Source organism: Natator depressus, chromosome 15, assembly GCF_965152275.1.
Source record: "Natator depressus isolate rNatDep1 chromosome 15, rNatDep2.hap1, whole genome shotgun sequence".
Classification (NCBI taxonomy): domain Eukaryota; kingdom Metazoa; phylum Chordata; order Testudines; family Cheloniidae; genus Natator; species Natator depressus.
Genome location: NC_134248.1, coordinates 26,142,566 through 26,159,299, shown reverse-complemented (window position 1 = coordinate 26,159,299; position 16,734 = coordinate 26,142,566). Strand labels below are relative to the sequence as shown.

Genomic DNA, 16,734 nt, shown 5'->3' with positions numbered 1-16,734 from the left:
CAGGCCCCGGCAAACCAGGCAGAACCAAGAACAGAGTCAGAGTCATGACTATGGGTGTTTTTTCTCTGCAGGAAAAAAAATCTGGTCAGGAGACACCCTCCCTCCCATGCTTGGCGATCCCATCCTTAAACCATGGGTTACAGGAAGAGGCAGATAGCCTAAGAGGGGCACCAGGTTCTCACGAAGAGGAAGAAAACATCACTGACTATTTATACTATACACCAGTTCCTAAGATTGCTTTTAGCAGAGATGCTTAAACCATTGTCAGTGTCACATAACTGGGACAGTCTCCGTTTACATTGCCCAACATCTCATGACAGAGGGGGCCAAATTCAGCCCTGCCGTCAACTGACAGAACTCTATTGAGTTCAGTGGTGTTGTGTCCATCTATGCCAGCAGAGAATTGGTGCCATAGCATTGGTGGAAGAAACTCAAGGGACAGGAGACCATATTGTTACAACAACACAAATGCCAACCAATTCCATCTGCGAGCACCTGACCTGGAAATAAAATGGATCATTATACGATGTGGCCACAGTTCTGTCACTGCTTTCCCCCAGTCAGTCCCCACTGCCCACATAATGTGTTACGTTTGGCTCTACCTTCCCCCACAACAACCCGCAAAAGGAGCATTGACACGGGGGAGACGTGTTCTTCCTGCCCTGTGGGCTGGCACCAGAGAATTGGCCAGGAAGAGTCACTGGAGAGGATTCCAGGCTCAGGCCCCTGGTGGGCAAGAGAGAGGTTAGTTGGAACTGGAACCAAGTACGCACGCACTTCTGTCACCATTGTCAACAAGAACCTGCAGCTCCCAAATTCCCAGCATTTAGCCCCAAACTGCAGGATTTGCCAAAAAAAAAAAAAAAAAAAAAAAGGTTTGCATAAATAGCTGAGAACAGGAGGACGGAGACACCTGGAAGGAGGCAGGGAGGGAAAGCGACCCACCAAAGGGGGTGAATGGGCAGATGAAAAACAAGTGGCCTGAGGGGCAAAGAGGGAGGTTATTAGAGACTTGGGGGCGGCGGGGGGGGCAGATCTCAATTGACTGGCGGTTAGATAATTGACTGCCTGGGGGAACTGCTTCTCTTCCCAACCATGGGGGGGGGGAGTCCTCCCCTTTTTTTGCATCTCCTGTCCAATTTCTTGTGGCTCTCTCTCTCCTGTATCAGTCACTGTCCCCTCCCCCCACTTTACCTTTAAGGGAAGTGTCTTGCACTTCTTTTCCCCCTCACCCCAGTCAGAGGGCAGCTCTAGCAGAGCCTCCTGCCCTTCCCCTCTCAGGAGGGCGTGTGTGCTGTGGGGAGCGGCTGGAGAGGAGGGCCAACAGGCTAGGACAACGCATTTTTCTACAAGAAGGGGTAGGGGAGGAATGGAAAAAGCCCACTCCTTTCCCTGCAAATATACCTTGGGGCGGGCTGGGACAGGCTAGGCCAGCCCTTCCTCACTGAGGCAGAATTCTGAGGGGACCCAAAGCAGTTGGAGCAGGGCAAGCATTGGATCCAGGGTGGGAAAGTGAGAGGTGGTTGTGTGGAGATAGGGTCCTGCCTCCCTCTGCCACTGGTCTGGGGAGATTCGTACCTTCCTCCCTGCCCCAATTGCTTAGAATGAGGAGCAACTAGTGATTGAGAAAGGTCACCCAGGGAGCGGCACACAACTTGGTAGTTATGGAGAGTGGAGCATGTGCAGGAGAACACGGACCCCAAGGGGAACACAGACGATGGGCAGACAGATGTCACGTTGTGCCTCCCTACGACTATCTCAGAAGCACATCACCGGGGGAGGGACGACTTCGCACAACTTTGCAAATCCACAAGCCCATCAAGTTAACCCCCCCCCCCCCAGAACCACTCCCTTAGGTCCAATTCGGCCCTTGGGCCCAAGCATCAGGCTGCTTCTGAAATGGTCTTGTGCAGCCCTAGGAACCTTAGAAAAACCTTTTTGGCCACTTAAGCTCCCAGTTTCTCCCATAGGAGCTTTTGAAAATCCAGGCCATTCTCATCACCTGCAGAACGTGGGGCGGGAGGTGTAAATACAAACGGCATCTCACCCAAGTGATGAAATTTGCTACTGCAAACCCTAGTTCATGGCCTCCTTTTCTGCCACACTGGGCTTGTTTTTTCATCTGTTTCAATTGTAAGTTCTCTGAGGCAGGGACCGTCTCTTCCTACAGACAGAAGCCTAGCACATTTGGGGCACTGCCACAATACTGCAAATAATGAATAGAGGGGATGGTGCTTTAATGGCCAAACAAGGGGCTGAGAGTAAAGGAGTCCAGGGTTTTATCTTCAGGTCTGCCACTTTCTTGATGTAGGGCTGAGGCGGTGGCCCCTGTGGCCAAACGGGGGCAGGGGGTGCATGGCTCTGGTTCCCTCAGCTCAGTGGAGCTGTCAGTCTACCCCTGGGGTCCAGGAATCTGGAAACCCCCAGGGGGCTGGTAGGGGATCCCAGGCCTGCCCACTCCATTGGGTTCCAGCTCCGGGCCCTCAAGCTACATAAGGAGAGTCAGGGGTGCTGACCTGGACAATGCCCGGAGCTCCTTCCTACCTTCCCTCGGGCCTCTGCAGGCTCTTCCCTCTGTGGGTTTGTTTGCCCCTTGCTGGGTGTTGTCCCTAGTGGCTCTCTAGCAGTCCACTGACTGGAGTTCCCTTCTCACTTACTCTGTAGCAGCCCCTCCCTTTTGCTTCCCAGCCCTTTTATCCTCCCAGCTGCTGCTAGACTGCCAATCAGCAGTAGCTGGCAGGGCTTGTATTAACCCTTCGCTTGCTGGGCTAACATGGGGTACATACATCCCATGGCAGTGACCTTGGGCAAGACTCTTAATTTTGTATCTGTTTCCCTCTACTGTAAAAAGTAGACCAAGTTCATTACAGATTTAGCACAATTTAAAAAAAAAACACCCAAACTAAAAGCTCTTAGCTCCCTGCCAACCTTACGGCATAAAGAGTCACAGACCGATAATACAAACTAAGCCTCCAACAGTATCTCTATGGGATGTTGAAACGTATGCAGGCTAGATGATCATAATGGTCCCTTAAAATCTCTGAATCGATGTTCCAATTAGTGCGTTTTGGGATCCTGAGATAAGAAGAGCTATAGCTGTGCAAAGTATGAGCCCAATCCCACAACTCTTATTCAAGTAAGTGATCCTTACCCATGCAAACAGTCACACTGAAGTCAACGGGGTTACTCACGTGACAAAGTGTGAAAGAATCGGGCTCTATGTTTGTAGGCCCTGATCCTGCAATGAGGTTCACATGGGTATGTTAATAAAATGTACCTCTTCAGGATAGGGACAGTCTCTTATTGTGCGTCCATACAAGGCCTAGCACAATGGGGTCCCCAATCTCAGAGGCCTCTAGATGCTACTGTAATAGAATAATAAGCACAACATAGTGTTTTTTTCTGTAAGAAAAGTCAGTATATTTACGGTTTGCTTTATAAAAGTTACTATAATACAATGGTACATAGTATTCAATTCACAAAAATATGAACAAATATATACAGCATGACACATCCACAACAAAACACTTTCTTCAAAACAAGATACATACTGATGACAGAATCTATATGCACAAAACATCCCTAAATTTATAAATTTGCTTAACAAAAGCGAAAGCAGAAATCCTAAATCTTCAAAGCAGAGATTTTTTTAAAGAGAACTTAAAAAAAAAAAAAAAAAAAGCAGAATTTTCATTTATTGCAAACCATTTTACCTGCCTCCTTTTAAAGGAGGCCCTTAACCTTCACACTGTGAATTAAAACAACCTGTTTACAGAACCCATGAAACAGCAAGGAATGAGGGCAGCTTTTTAGGTTTTGTTTTTAAAACTGCCGATTGGATTAGAGTGTCCTTTACAATGTGTTTCTTTTCACTTGTACAAATATTACAATTGCAATTAAAGAGGAAATTTATAAAAAAAACACATTAAATTGAAAAAATCCAGATGCAGATTTGCTTAAATATATTTTAGGTTGTCTATTAATAGACTGTACATATTTCCTCGCTTGAAATAAATAGATTTTGCACATTAGGTTTCAGACTGGCAAAGAAAAACAAAAACAAAGCCTCCACTTGGCATTCTTTTGTCTTCAGTTTCTTAATGCTTCTAATTTCGTCTATTTATTTGACCAAAAAAAATATTTATACAGAATTTACATTATACAAAGCTTGACACAAGCTGTAAATGCCACCAGCTCCTTTTCTATAAGCATTCCTTCTCCCTCCCCCGTCATCCTGACACGAGTTAGAGCTGGAATCTTCTTTTTAAAAAGAACTCCAAATTACAATAGCCACTTTTAATAAATTATTTACATGCTCTTGAAGTACAAAGAAATCAGCAAAAAAATTCAACATGTTTCTACAAGAAACAGTGTCTGAAGAGAAGATTCTTAAGTTTGCCTATGTACAGAAGATGCATTTTTTTAAACTTCAAAATCCTTTTTTCCTTAAATTTTTATTTTATATAGAAATGCACTGAAATGATCCCTGAAAAAGGTCACAAAAACCAGAACTGAATCTACTGTCTACATTGTCAGAGTTTAAAAATGTTTATCTGGTAGAAATAAGATGTTCTGTACAATATAAATATCTGCAAGATGAGCCCCTTCCCACCCCTTGATAGTTACAGATTACTTATGGGACCCAACATAGTTCTGGAATTGGAAAATATTGGTGTGAAACTGACAGATAAATGAACAGGGCAGGCAGGACATGCAGGTTTTTCAAGCAGAGAGGGCACTTACTATGTATGCCAATTTCTAAGGCATTTACAAACATAATTAAAGCCAGCTCATTCGTGCTTGGGGACAATAGAACTTGCAACTACATTTCCACAACTTTTGTGTTATTTTCTGGGATTGTTTCACGTAGCAGACACATTAAAGTGATTCAGTTTCAGGGGATAAAATTTAACAGTGAACACATTCAATCTCTTTGTTTGTTGTTAATGTAAGCCTAAGCAGAATTAAGGATATGGTCTTCAATGAAGAAAAATACGTCTGTAAATACCCCTCCAAAAAAGAATGCCTGGCAAGATTTGATTTTAGTAGTTCTCCCCCCCTTGAAAACTTCCCACATTACAATCAGCTTTTAATGGCTATGGCAACACCCAATTTAGCACAGCATAAGGCTCTGCCAGCCTTGGGCTGATGTCTATATATCATACACTATGGTCCCTCCATTTTGCTCATCAATCTCAGGTTTGTAGGGTACCAGCCTTCATAACTAGGAAGAGTCATGAATGTGTAACTGGTACAGCGGCCCACATACGTATTTGTATCTGCAGAGTGCCCAGACATTGCCCAACCAAGACCACGTGGGTGACTTGCCAGGAATGAGGCGGCCAAAACGAGTATGCATAAAATGGAGGCCATTGCTGCCACTCATTTAATGTCAGCTGAGACATCCTTTGGAGACTACAAGTCCCACCATCAAATACTCCATCCTGGCCCACTCAGAGGCTGCTCAATTCAAGATGGAAACTCTGCATACTGGGCCCTGCAAGCCCAGATTCTGAAGGGAAACAAACACACACACACACACACAAAAAGAAGCATGAAGTCAGGCTTCTAAGCTCATATTTAGACTCTGAAATACGTAACCTGTTTTTTCAAAAGTGCTGAGCACTCAGCTGCTCCCATGGAAGCAGCTGGCTGCTGAACACTTTGGAAAAGTCAGGGTAGTTATATAAGAGCCTAAATAGGGATAACATTTCCAAAAGTGCCAGAGTGACTTAGAAGCTAATGGTACTTCGGCACTTCTGAAAATTTCACCCTAGGAAACTAATATTAGTCTCATTTTTTTAATCTTGGCCAGAGTCTCTATAGGCTGCTTCTCCATAATAAAGACAAAGGCAATTGCATGTGGCCACCCTATCATCCCTCACAATCCACTGGGGTCATCAGTATCATAGGAAACATATTGTACATGTAGACTGGACCATGTATTTGTAAGAAACCAGCGTTGATACAGAAGTTTGAAGGGATGGAAAGGAAGAAGGCAGAGAAATTAATATGGTTTAGAACTTTAGTTCTGAAACACAAGGCTTTAGTACAGTCCCCAAAGCCTTAGACATGCCAACTGGAGAGACAGTATGAAAGGAAGAATCATATTAAAACAAATAAAGGAGCAGTTGGCTTAATTTCAAAACGCTCCCAATGCAGCTGTAGTTATAACCAGCTCTCAAAGACAGAAACCACTTGTGCTTCTAATAAATGTATGTCTTTGGGTCACAAATACCCACTGTTGAGGAGATTTTCAGAAAGCATTTACTGGGGTGGGGGGGACCAACAAAACAAAAACAAAATAAATAAAAGGAGAGACTATTGCATGTCCAATCTCAGGGACACTGTAACTATCCTCAGCTAGAAATGCAAATAATATTAAGGCAGCTTGTATCAGTCCAGGTCCTCTAGGCCTTTTGCTTGAAACAGAAATGAAATATAGAAGTCTACCCCATATTACATACTGTAATACAGTCCTGGCAAATACATATGCAGTATAAATAACTTCTAAAAAACTCATTTCTAAGATTCCAACTTCTGATCACTGAAGCATGATCAGGCAGTAATCGTCACTAGACAGAAGAGAGTATGGAACTCAGTTGTCCAATTTACTCTAAAGGGAAAAGATTTTTAGTTACTGTGATAACAGTAAGATTTTCCCTCTACAAAGTGTTTTTTTTTTTTTTAAATGGCTTAATACAACTAAGTTCCACTTGTAAGCAGGAGGAATAGAATACGGTTTGAAAGACTGATCTGCTTACCTTCAAGTGGCCAAATAATATTTCAGATCAAAAGAAATACTTGCATGGGATTCTGGCTCATTTGAAATGGAACCCTAGTACAAAACTGAGGATTTCATTACAACGTACACTTACAGTGATCAAATATTTTCTAAAAGGAAAATAAATGTTTTTATTTGGAAGTTAAACTTTTTTAAAACCCAATTTTCATACTGTACAGTTTGGGACAGACTCTGATACCCTCATGCACTTAGAGCAGTGCCTTACTCCATAATTAGTCCTATTGAAATGAATGGGACTAATTTCAGGTACTGCTCAGTGTGAGTGAGAGTGGCAGAATATAGCCCTTCAGCAGTAGAACAAGAATCTCGCCCATACAAGTGCAGAGCAAACAGTCTGAATGAAAAGTCGTGGAAGGGGGGGAAAAAAGGGTGCGTGTCAAGAGGCAAAGTTGGAAATAAACAACAAAAGAAACCCAGCAGTTGGTTTCTTATAGGGAAAGAAATCTCAGTGCCATCTTCCATGGATTGTTCTGGTAGTGTATGCCTAAAAGACAGTAAGATTTCTACAGCATAAACAATGACTGTACTGATCATTTAATTTCAGCCTCAGTATTTTGAATGAAAGAGGAACAGATCCACCAGAAATGTAGATACAGAAAAGGCCATATCTCAAGCCACCTTTCGCGAGTAAGGACTAAGTAACTGATTAAACTTATTAATTATACAGATTGTGGTATTAAATATTTTTCCTGTATGGTAACAGAGCTATTGATCCCCCCAAAATACCAGCATGGCATGTGAAAATTAGAGGTGAGCCTAAGGCGTTACATTCAGGCCCATTACAGAGCTGAATGTTCCCCAGCATTCCAGGATGTTTGGGTCAGAGGAATTGATCAGGCCCATCTCTAAGGAAAAGGCAGGACAGTTCATTTATAGTCTCACTTGAGACACACCCAAGCATACACATACACACTCACACTCTTGCATCCAAGCCTCTGGCTTGCTCTGTAACATCAACCATACATTTATTTACAGCTTACTCTGAAAAGTCTGTGCAATTTCAGCCAATCAAGCTCCCAACAAACCTTTATGACATTTTCAGTCTCTGCTTCACATTTAAACGTTGAATGTCTTTTTCAAACAACAAACTGATGAGAAAAAAAGGTAGCAGCATTTATAGAAAGACAAAGGTTTACAACAAAAACAACAACAACAACAACAACGGTACCATTATCGTACGATGAGCAATAAAATAGAGACTGAACAGAGAGAAGCTAGTGTTTGGATATACTACGCCACAAAGTGGTAATCACCTTTTGTGTGTGTTGGATCTGACGAGGAAGAGCACCTGAAACATGAACAGTCCTAGTTATGCATGTGCGCTTTTTGCTTTCACTTGTGATCCTGACAGAAGTGCGAAACTTGCTTGGTTTTCTTCTCTCTCTCTCTCTCTCTTTTTTTTTGGCAAAGTGCAACCACACCTGGTTACTGCGGTTCTGACATGGCCGAAGGTGCAAGTGTGACGAGAAGCCTCGGGATTAGTTCAGGGTCCCCCTGCAGTTCTCAGAGCCGCACAGACACGGGATCTTTACATCCTCGATCGGAAACTTGTAGTCATAGGTAATTTCCTCATTCACGCTGATGTGCTGCTTCGAGTAGATGACTATCTTCTTCTGAGACTCCACGGTGACGACTTTAGCGTAACAATTTGGCTGCAAGGGTGACAAATTGGGAAAGGGGTTAATTTTCTGAAAGTTTTAGATGTGCTGGCTTCTTTAGCAGTTATTTAAATCAGCTGAAATGTTGCAATTATTTTTACAGAGGGGCACAGGTCCTTTTCCTGGGGCTGGAGTGTGGGGCTTTTTTTCACTTTTTTTCCCTGCCATACTCAATTCCTTATGGGAATGGGAAGATTTATTGGCGGAATTAAGACAAAAAACAAAGTTCAGCCTTCATATCCTTTTTCTAAGGTACAGATCGTGACAGTTTGTTCAATCAGCATGAACGACGCCTACAGGCTTTGGTAATGGGAGGTGGGAGGCGGTAATGATTCAGACACCCACATTATTACTACTTATTGAGTGCACACAGTCTGCCCAGTACTGTACAGAACACAGGCGAAGGCAGAGCCCCCGCCTGGAGGAGACAGACAACCCTGGTCCTACATGAACACCATTTGGAGACTGTTCCCATACCAGTGTTAGGGCTATGTTTTGTTTTAAATACACTTTCCCTAAACACCGTACAATAGTGTCTCTCCAGGATCCTTAGATACAGTCGGATTTCTGGGGCCAAATTCAGAGTGGATTCTAAATTGTTGTAACTTACATCTTCCAGTCCCCTCATACCAGTTCTTTATACGAGTCTTGACCCACATCAGCTTATCAATATGTTGATTTCAGTTCCTATTAAACATCACCACCTCAGGGTATAACTGAGTGTCTGGCTGGTTTATCTGTAAGTAAAGGCCAACTTGGAAGCATAAGCGAAGCGATACTTACATTGCAGCTATGATTAATGAACCTGGCAAAGTTTCCACATTTTGTTGCATCAATGATGGTGTCATGGTCGACCCTGAACATGTAACTGCTCCCAATGCCTTCATCCTCGTATCGCTTCTCTCGCATGTCTGCAATGACCTACCGGGCAAACCAATTGTCGAGTCAACGTGTGCCATAGAGACGGGCAGTAAAGTACATGGGATTTACATGCAGTTAATTTAAAAGGCACAAACCAAAACTGCCATTCAGGATTTTAAAAGATATTCACGCCCCCAAATTATTCAAGAGAAGATAGACTTAGAATTCAAAGGACAAGCATTTAGGATGGGATTTTCAAAGATTAGGCACTGCATTTGAAATGGGATTCAGCACCTAATTCCCTTGGACTTTAGAAAAGCCTGCTTTACAGTTTAAATCAGTGATTCTCAAACTTTTGTACTGGTGACCCCTTTCACACAGCAAGCCTCTGAGTGCGGCCCCCCTTATAAATTAAAAACACTTTTTATATATTTAACACCATTATAAATGCTGGAGGCAAAGTGGGGTTTGGGGTGAAGGCTGACCGCTCATGACCCCCCATGTAATCATCTTGTGACGCCCTCAGGGGTTCCAACCCCAGTTTAAGAACCCCTGTTTTAAATCCATACACAACTGAAACCTACACTGAGGACAACATTTGGCAGAGCCCCTAGCTCTGCACTGAAAAAGATTGTAAGACTCTGAAAATGCTCTGCCTAGCTCATGTAAGGAGGAATGTGTATAAAGAACGCATGTCCCAGTCACTTGGATTCCTTTCATCACATCCCGCTCAATTTCTCCCTTGACAATACTTCTAAAGTACAATCGGACTCTGCATGTGGATTTTAGAGAACTTTAAAATTATGCTCTTAAACCAGAAATTTGGTCACGGCAAAATTTCCAGAAAGAGCCCCTGCACGATACAGGCAGAGAACAGCTACTGTGAACAACACCCATCTCTGAAATCTGCCAGGGGTAGGGCTTGAACTCACAGTGCATCGATGCAGTTGAGGCTCAATGAGTACAGTGTGTCACCTTGAGCTGCCTGCACGCTCTATGGCTTCAACAGAGCCCTAGTCTTGCTACACGTGCAGTTTAACTGTTTTAGACACATCAGGTTACCTTGTGCTGACCTGGAGTTCCAAACTTTACCCTCAATAATTTATTCAGTATTGCTTCCCCAGTGTACAAGCGGAGATCAACCCCATGGGATCATATCATTTTGGGGAAGATCAGAGCATTAGTTTGAGCCCCAGATGTGGGCAACAAAATTTTAGAAGAATCATGTGATTTTTTTGTAAACAGCTGATGTTTTATGGGGTGGGGAGAGTTGTATCTCAGGAACCCAACTGCTCAAATGACCCCAAATTTGGATTTTAGAGCCCTTACAATAATCATCTTTCAAAAAGTAGGTGACTCTCAACCTTATCTATAGCACAGCTTCTTCATGTCTGTGTTTTGTTTGCCTTACAGATTGTATGTTCATCCAGAGCAGTGAATGGGTAGCTAAAGGGCTGTGTAAATTTATGGCACTCTATAAAAAAAAAAAAAAGACAAAAATTCTGAGAATATGCCTGGATTTAATCCTGTTTCGAGAAATCCTGCTCCAGCCTACATTGATCGGGGATTCTAAACAACCGTTTGTTTTTTTTTTAAATGCACGCCGAGGCTTCACCACTTAGCATTAAAGGGACCAGCCAGTCCATCATGTGAACAGAAGTATTTTAAACTTGTCCTGTCAAAAATCATAAATTGGAGTCTTTTATCTTATCCTCATTTCCACACAGATGTGACATATCATCATCAATAGGATTCTGCACAATGACTTTGCCTTGCATATGTTACTCTCTGGGTTTCCAGAGAGCAGGGGGCAGGCAGGAGGAAACAGAGCAAGAGAACTGAGCCATGCACAAAAAAACCCAGAAGAAACACTCAAGATGTATGCAATCGTGCAGTACTGAAAGCTTCAAGGAAGCTTTAGTGTTTGTGAATTCACAAGCGGGATGGAGAAGATAAATAAACCCAGGGAGGTATGAAGAGCGATGCTACGGAGGACAGACACATGTGGCCTTCCACCCTTCATGACTGAACCATGGCAAAGGCCCTGTGGTCACCTGTGAGGAAATCCATCTTACCTGTCTGATGTTCTGACCCACATATTCAATCACCATCTCGTCAGCTGCAATGGGCTCCATAGCAAAAAGGCCCCAGTCATGAATGTGACTCTTGCAGAATTTTAGCTTTTTCTTCCGGAACTGTGTACAAAACAACCCCAAACCATCATGAGCAAAAAACGAAACAGCAATCCGCACAGTACACAGCTCACAAGAAAGAGCATTTGCAGTGTGTTCCATGCCACAAGTGTGACACTGCAGCATGTGGCTCCTGACTCTATAGTTAAATCAGACTATTAATTACCTCCACGTTAGCTGTGAAAGGGAGTGTAGTCTCATGGTTAAAGAAGGGAAGACATTGTCTTGAGTAGACGTCGTCTGCTCCCAGCCCTACCCCGATTCGCTGCATGTTTTTGTGAAAGTTGGTAGAACAGGCCCGTTTAGGGCAAAGGAGATACAGCCCAGTGTCTAAAGCACAGTTTTGGTCTGGGGCTCAACTCCATTTGTTCATTGATTGTCTGCTTCCTGTTTTATTGTCACTGCCTATCATGTGTTAAACCCCACAGGGTATCTATGCTGACCTCTGCCCCATGGATTTCCCGCTGATTTGCTTCTTTCCATTCCCTTTAAGTATTTGAACATTAGATCAAAGAGATCTAGCGGTTGTACTGTTTGGAATTTTATGTGTATTTAGTTCTCCCGAAAGTCAATACCCCAGGCCAAAGTACCTCAAACTACCTGCTGTTCTGAAGAGACAGTACAACTAAGGGGTGGGAAGACAGTTCAGTCCGGAAACCCCACTCCAACCTTCAGTGAGATGATGAACAAAGGTGCCCAAATGTGGAGGTTTTTGTGATGCGAATACATGTCCACTAGGAACCGGACCGAGATCACCATCTAATTTCACACAGGCTACACAGCCATCAGATGGTAAAACTACTTCTGGTTACTACTAACCTGAACTAGATTGGAACCCACAATTTACAGATGAGTCTCTTTGTCCCATTATCAACCCCCTTGATCATGCAGTTGAAGCTACTGGACATATTGTACTAAGTAGCTCTTGCTCCCAGACATACTGCTACAGAGTAATACACAACTTAATGTGACAAGGAAATATATGGCATCATAGCGAGATTTATAACTCACAGGATTTGTCATGGCTCTGTGGCTTTTAGCTGGCCTTGCCGTAGCTTATTCCTAACCAGCACCTGACCTGTGCTCTCCGATTCACAGAATAAAAATCTGGTTGCATGACCTACCTTGAGTTGGTTAAACTTGAGTAGGTCGCTGTCACAGCTACCAGTGAAGGATGAGAGAAGCCTGCGTTGCTCTGACCTCCTCTCAGAGCCAGCCCGGGTGGAAGCATGAGGTTGGGCAGGGATGCTCATTCCCTGCAAACAAGGAAGAACAGTTTAGGAGTTGCAATTTAAAAAAATTTGGGGCAATCCATTTGTACATTTTCGAGAGACAAGTGAGAGATGAAAGCGGAGCCAGTGAGGAGTTTGATGCACATCCTCACACAGCCAGTACATATCTTATCACAGCATCAGCATGGAAACTATTGGATTAGTTAACACAGTCTGCCCTGGCTAGTGAAAAACTCCTCCCTACAGTATATCTGCAGTGTGGTCTACTAGGTAAGGCAGGTTTCAGAGAGTCTGGACTCCTGGGTTCTACTTCCAACACTGCCACAAAACACAGAAATTGTAAGACTTGATCAACTGGTCAGTTGTCAGTGGTCCATGTAGCCAAGTATTTGGTCTCTGTCAGTGGCCACTACCAGATGCTTTAGAGGAAGGTGCAAAATCTTCATAGTGGACACATACTGACTAACTTGATCTTAGAGGTAAGTTTCTTCCTAATCCTAGTCAGTCAGTGGCTGGCTGATCCCTTGTAGCATGAGGTCTTATAGCCCTTCTAACAATTTTTTTTCCCCTATCTAATATAATTGTGGAGTTTCTCATTATCAATAAAGTCTAATCCTGTCTTGAATACTACACTAAACTTTTGGCCTTACTGACACCTCCTGGAAATTACTTCAATAGGTTAGTTATGCTTTGTTTAAAAGAATATTTCATTTGATCAGTTTTAGATTCAATAACTTTCAATTTCATGAAACGTCCCCTTGAAAGGTAAATAGGAGCACTTGATTTGCCTTCTCTATGTCACTGGTTAATTTGATTACCTCTATCACCTCCCCCCTCTAACTAAACAGTCGCAGTTTCTGAGGTTATGGGTCTATACAGCAGAGGGTGGGAAAGGTAATCATGATGGTCCCTTTCTGACCTTAGAGTCTATGAGTTTTCAGTCTCTCTTCATATACAAATCTTTCCATTCCTCTGATCATTCTATCACACCTCCTTGCTTTGCAACATGATACCTTGGTATATGCAGCCCCAATAAAGTATTTTAGATCTATATTGAAAAACAGGTTCCTCAATCTCCAAAGTACTTCCAGAATGACAAACTATACATATACATAAGGATCGCTTCTCTTCAGCCACTGTGGAAATGCCCCTGCAATGGGGTGCAAACAGCAGACATTGAGAAAACACCAGTGACAACGCAGAACAGTTTAGGAGAGGAGGTCACCATATATAGCTCTACCAACAGGGACATTTAAGTAGGCAGAATGCATTTCCCCATATTGGAATGCTGTACAGGACACAGGGGGAAGACACCCCCACTCTTACAGAAAATAGCCGGGGACCTTTAATGACCTTGACTCAATAGGATCTCGGTTTTATTTCTCATCTGAAAGGCAATACTTCCAACAGGGAAAGCCACACTGGGGCACTGGCTTAATGCCATCTCAGAGACGAGAGTTACTAACACCACATTGCAAGACAAATCCAATTAACTCAAGGAAGCAGTCAGCAATATGAGTCTCCTTACTTGTGTATCAGCTGGCGGCTCCTCTGCAAATGCACGACTGTTGTTGAGGTATTTAAGTTTGTCCTTCTTATCAATTTTGTAATAGCCTTCACTTCGTGCACAACCTGTAACATGTTCCCGCATGCCATCATCCCGCTTCTTCTTCTTCGGGGTAGAAAAGCTAGTAGGTGGAACTAAGTTAAGGAGAAACCCAGCTATACATGGAAATCAGACAAAAAAACCACTCTCCTTGGTATTTGATTCTTACAGCCATGTGGACAATTTCAATGCTATTAAAAAAAAGAAGGAAATTAAGACTGTTTGCCAAAACAAGCTATTAGAGAAGTGAAAATCTAACTGTTAGGCAACTGGACACTGGAAAGGTTTGTTTTGGTTTTTTTGCAGGTTTTAGGATTCAGCAAATGAAAGTGGTTTCCATCTAATGGTTCCGTGGTGACCATGTCAAGTGAGTTGGGGTGTCTCAGTCTACTTCCCTGTAGACAAAGGACACCATCACTATTGGCACTAATTGACAGTCTCCACAAAGAGGCCAGGGACTGTATGGGCAACAAAGACCAAACTAATTGCTCACCCCTAGAGTTGGGTCCCTCAAGGTAAAGGATGGGGCAGAGTGGTAGTGGGACAAGTTAGCACTGCTGTTCCCCATGCTGTACATGATCAATAGCTATTGAAAGAACTTCAGCCTCCAGGGCCAACAATCTGGTACCTTCCATGAGCTCAGAAAATTGAACAGTTTTTAGGGCAACCCCACATCCCTACTTGAGAAATGGACATTTCTTTATTTGTCACTATAATGCTCTGGGGCTGCAAAATACATTAAAACAAAGAATAATGAAGAAATATAATGAAATGGAAGAGAGGAAAGGGCTCATTTGTCAAGAAAAAGCTCTTCGGGAGATGACTTCTGCAAAGTATGTGACCATGGACAGAGACCGCAGCCACCCGAGTAAACTGGTGAAGCAGTTTGCTCTGTATGTTTTTAATGACATTTTCCACCCACTTGTAGTGTTTCTAGAACTTCCTCGCAACATCTCAGACTGTGGTCAAGATACCACGAACGTATCACGGCAGCAAAGACTCATCACTTGATATAGTGATGGAGAGGGCAAGGAGACATTCCCTCTCTCAATTCCAGCTCCTGATTAACCTTAGCACAGCTCCCCAGACTTTCACAGGAGCAGAATCAGGTCCAGGCAGATATTCCAAACCCCATTCTGAACTCCTCATTGGCCAAGCAAAACTTAGGACTGGTTTGATTGTAATATTAAATGTTCACCCACACCCCTTCCTCTCCCTAATACGGACCTATATAGAAAACAGCACGATGCAGTGGTTGGAGCTGGGGATGGGAACAAAAGATTATATTCTCTGCTCTGCCACGAAACCCAGCTGACTTTGGGTGACAAAATTCACTTCTCCGTGCCTCAGTTTCCACAGTTACTACAATTGCAAAGATAATGATTCTTCCCCCCATACAAGGGTATGGCAAGGATTCATGAGTGTTTGTTAAGTGCTTTGAGGTCCTAGGTCAAGGTAATACAGGAAGACAAGTATTATCATATCCCATCATACTGAAAGACTATTAAAACAGTTATGACACCAATCTTCATTTTCACCAGATGGCCCTAAAACAAGCTCTTCAGTTCAGTAAACCTTGCCTACAAGGATTTATTGTCACTATAATAAAATAGGGAAAGAACAAGTTAAAAATTACTTCAACAAGTTAGATGTCTTCAAGTCACCAAGGCCTGATGAAATGCATCCTAGAATACTCAAGGAGCTGACTGAGGAGATATCTGAACCATTAGTGATTATCTTAGAAAAGTCATGGAAGATGGGAGAGATTCCAGAAGACTGGAAAAGGGCAAATATAGTGCCAATCTATAAAAAGGGAAATAAGGACAACTAGGGGAATTATAGACCAGTCAGCTTAACTTCTGTATCTGGAAAAATAATGGAGCAAATAATTAAGTAATCAATTTGCAAACATCTAGAAGATAATAAGATGATAAGTAACAGTTTGCATGGATTTGTCAAGAATAAATCACGTCAAACCAACCTGATAGCTTTCTTTGAGAGGGTAACAAGCCTTGTGGATGGGGGGAAAGTGGTAGACGTAGTATATCTTGACTTTAGTAAAGCTTTTGATACTGTCTCGCATGACCATCTCATGAACAACCTAGGGAAATGCAACCTAGATGGAGCTACTAAAAGGTGAGTGCATAACTGGTTGGAAAACCATTCCCCGAGAGTAGTTATCAGTGGTTCACAGTCATCCTGGAAGGGCATAACGAGTGGGGTCCAGCAGGGATCAGTTCTGGGACTGGTTATGTTCAATATCTTCATCAATGATTTTAGATAATGATATAGAGGATACATATATAAAGTTTGCAGATGATACCAAGCTGGGAGAGGTTACAAGTGCTTTGCAGGATAGGATTATAATTCAAAATGATCT

The 16,734-nt window shown here is 42.9% G+C and overlaps 1 protein-coding gene across 2 annotated transcripts in view; it reads right to left on the bottom strand.

The window, feature by feature from the left end:
• Positions 1 to 3,416: 3,416 nt before the first annotated feature.
• The window catches only part of SETD1B (SET domain containing 1B, histone lysine methyltransferase), a 70,222-nt gene continuing 56,904 nt past the window's right edge, over positions 3,417 to 16,734 (bottom strand). For both annotated transcript variants that reach the window (XM_074972344.1, XM_074972345.1), the window contains exons 14-18: positions 14,277 to 14,443; positions 12,641 to 12,772; positions 11,400 to 11,519; positions 9,247 to 9,384; positions 3,417 to 8,457 (exon numbers count right to left, since the gene is read on the bottom strand). In XM_074972344.1, coding sequence (XP_074828445.1) covers positions 8,284 to 8,457; positions 9,247 to 9,384; positions 11,400 to 11,519; positions 12,641 to 12,772; positions 14,277 to 14,443 — 731 coding nt within the window. In that variant the 3' untranslated portion in view covers positions 3,417 to 8,283. The remainder of the gene's footprint in view (positions 8,458 to 9,246; positions 9,385 to 11,399; positions 11,520 to 12,640; positions 12,773 to 14,276; positions 14,444 to 16,734) is intronic.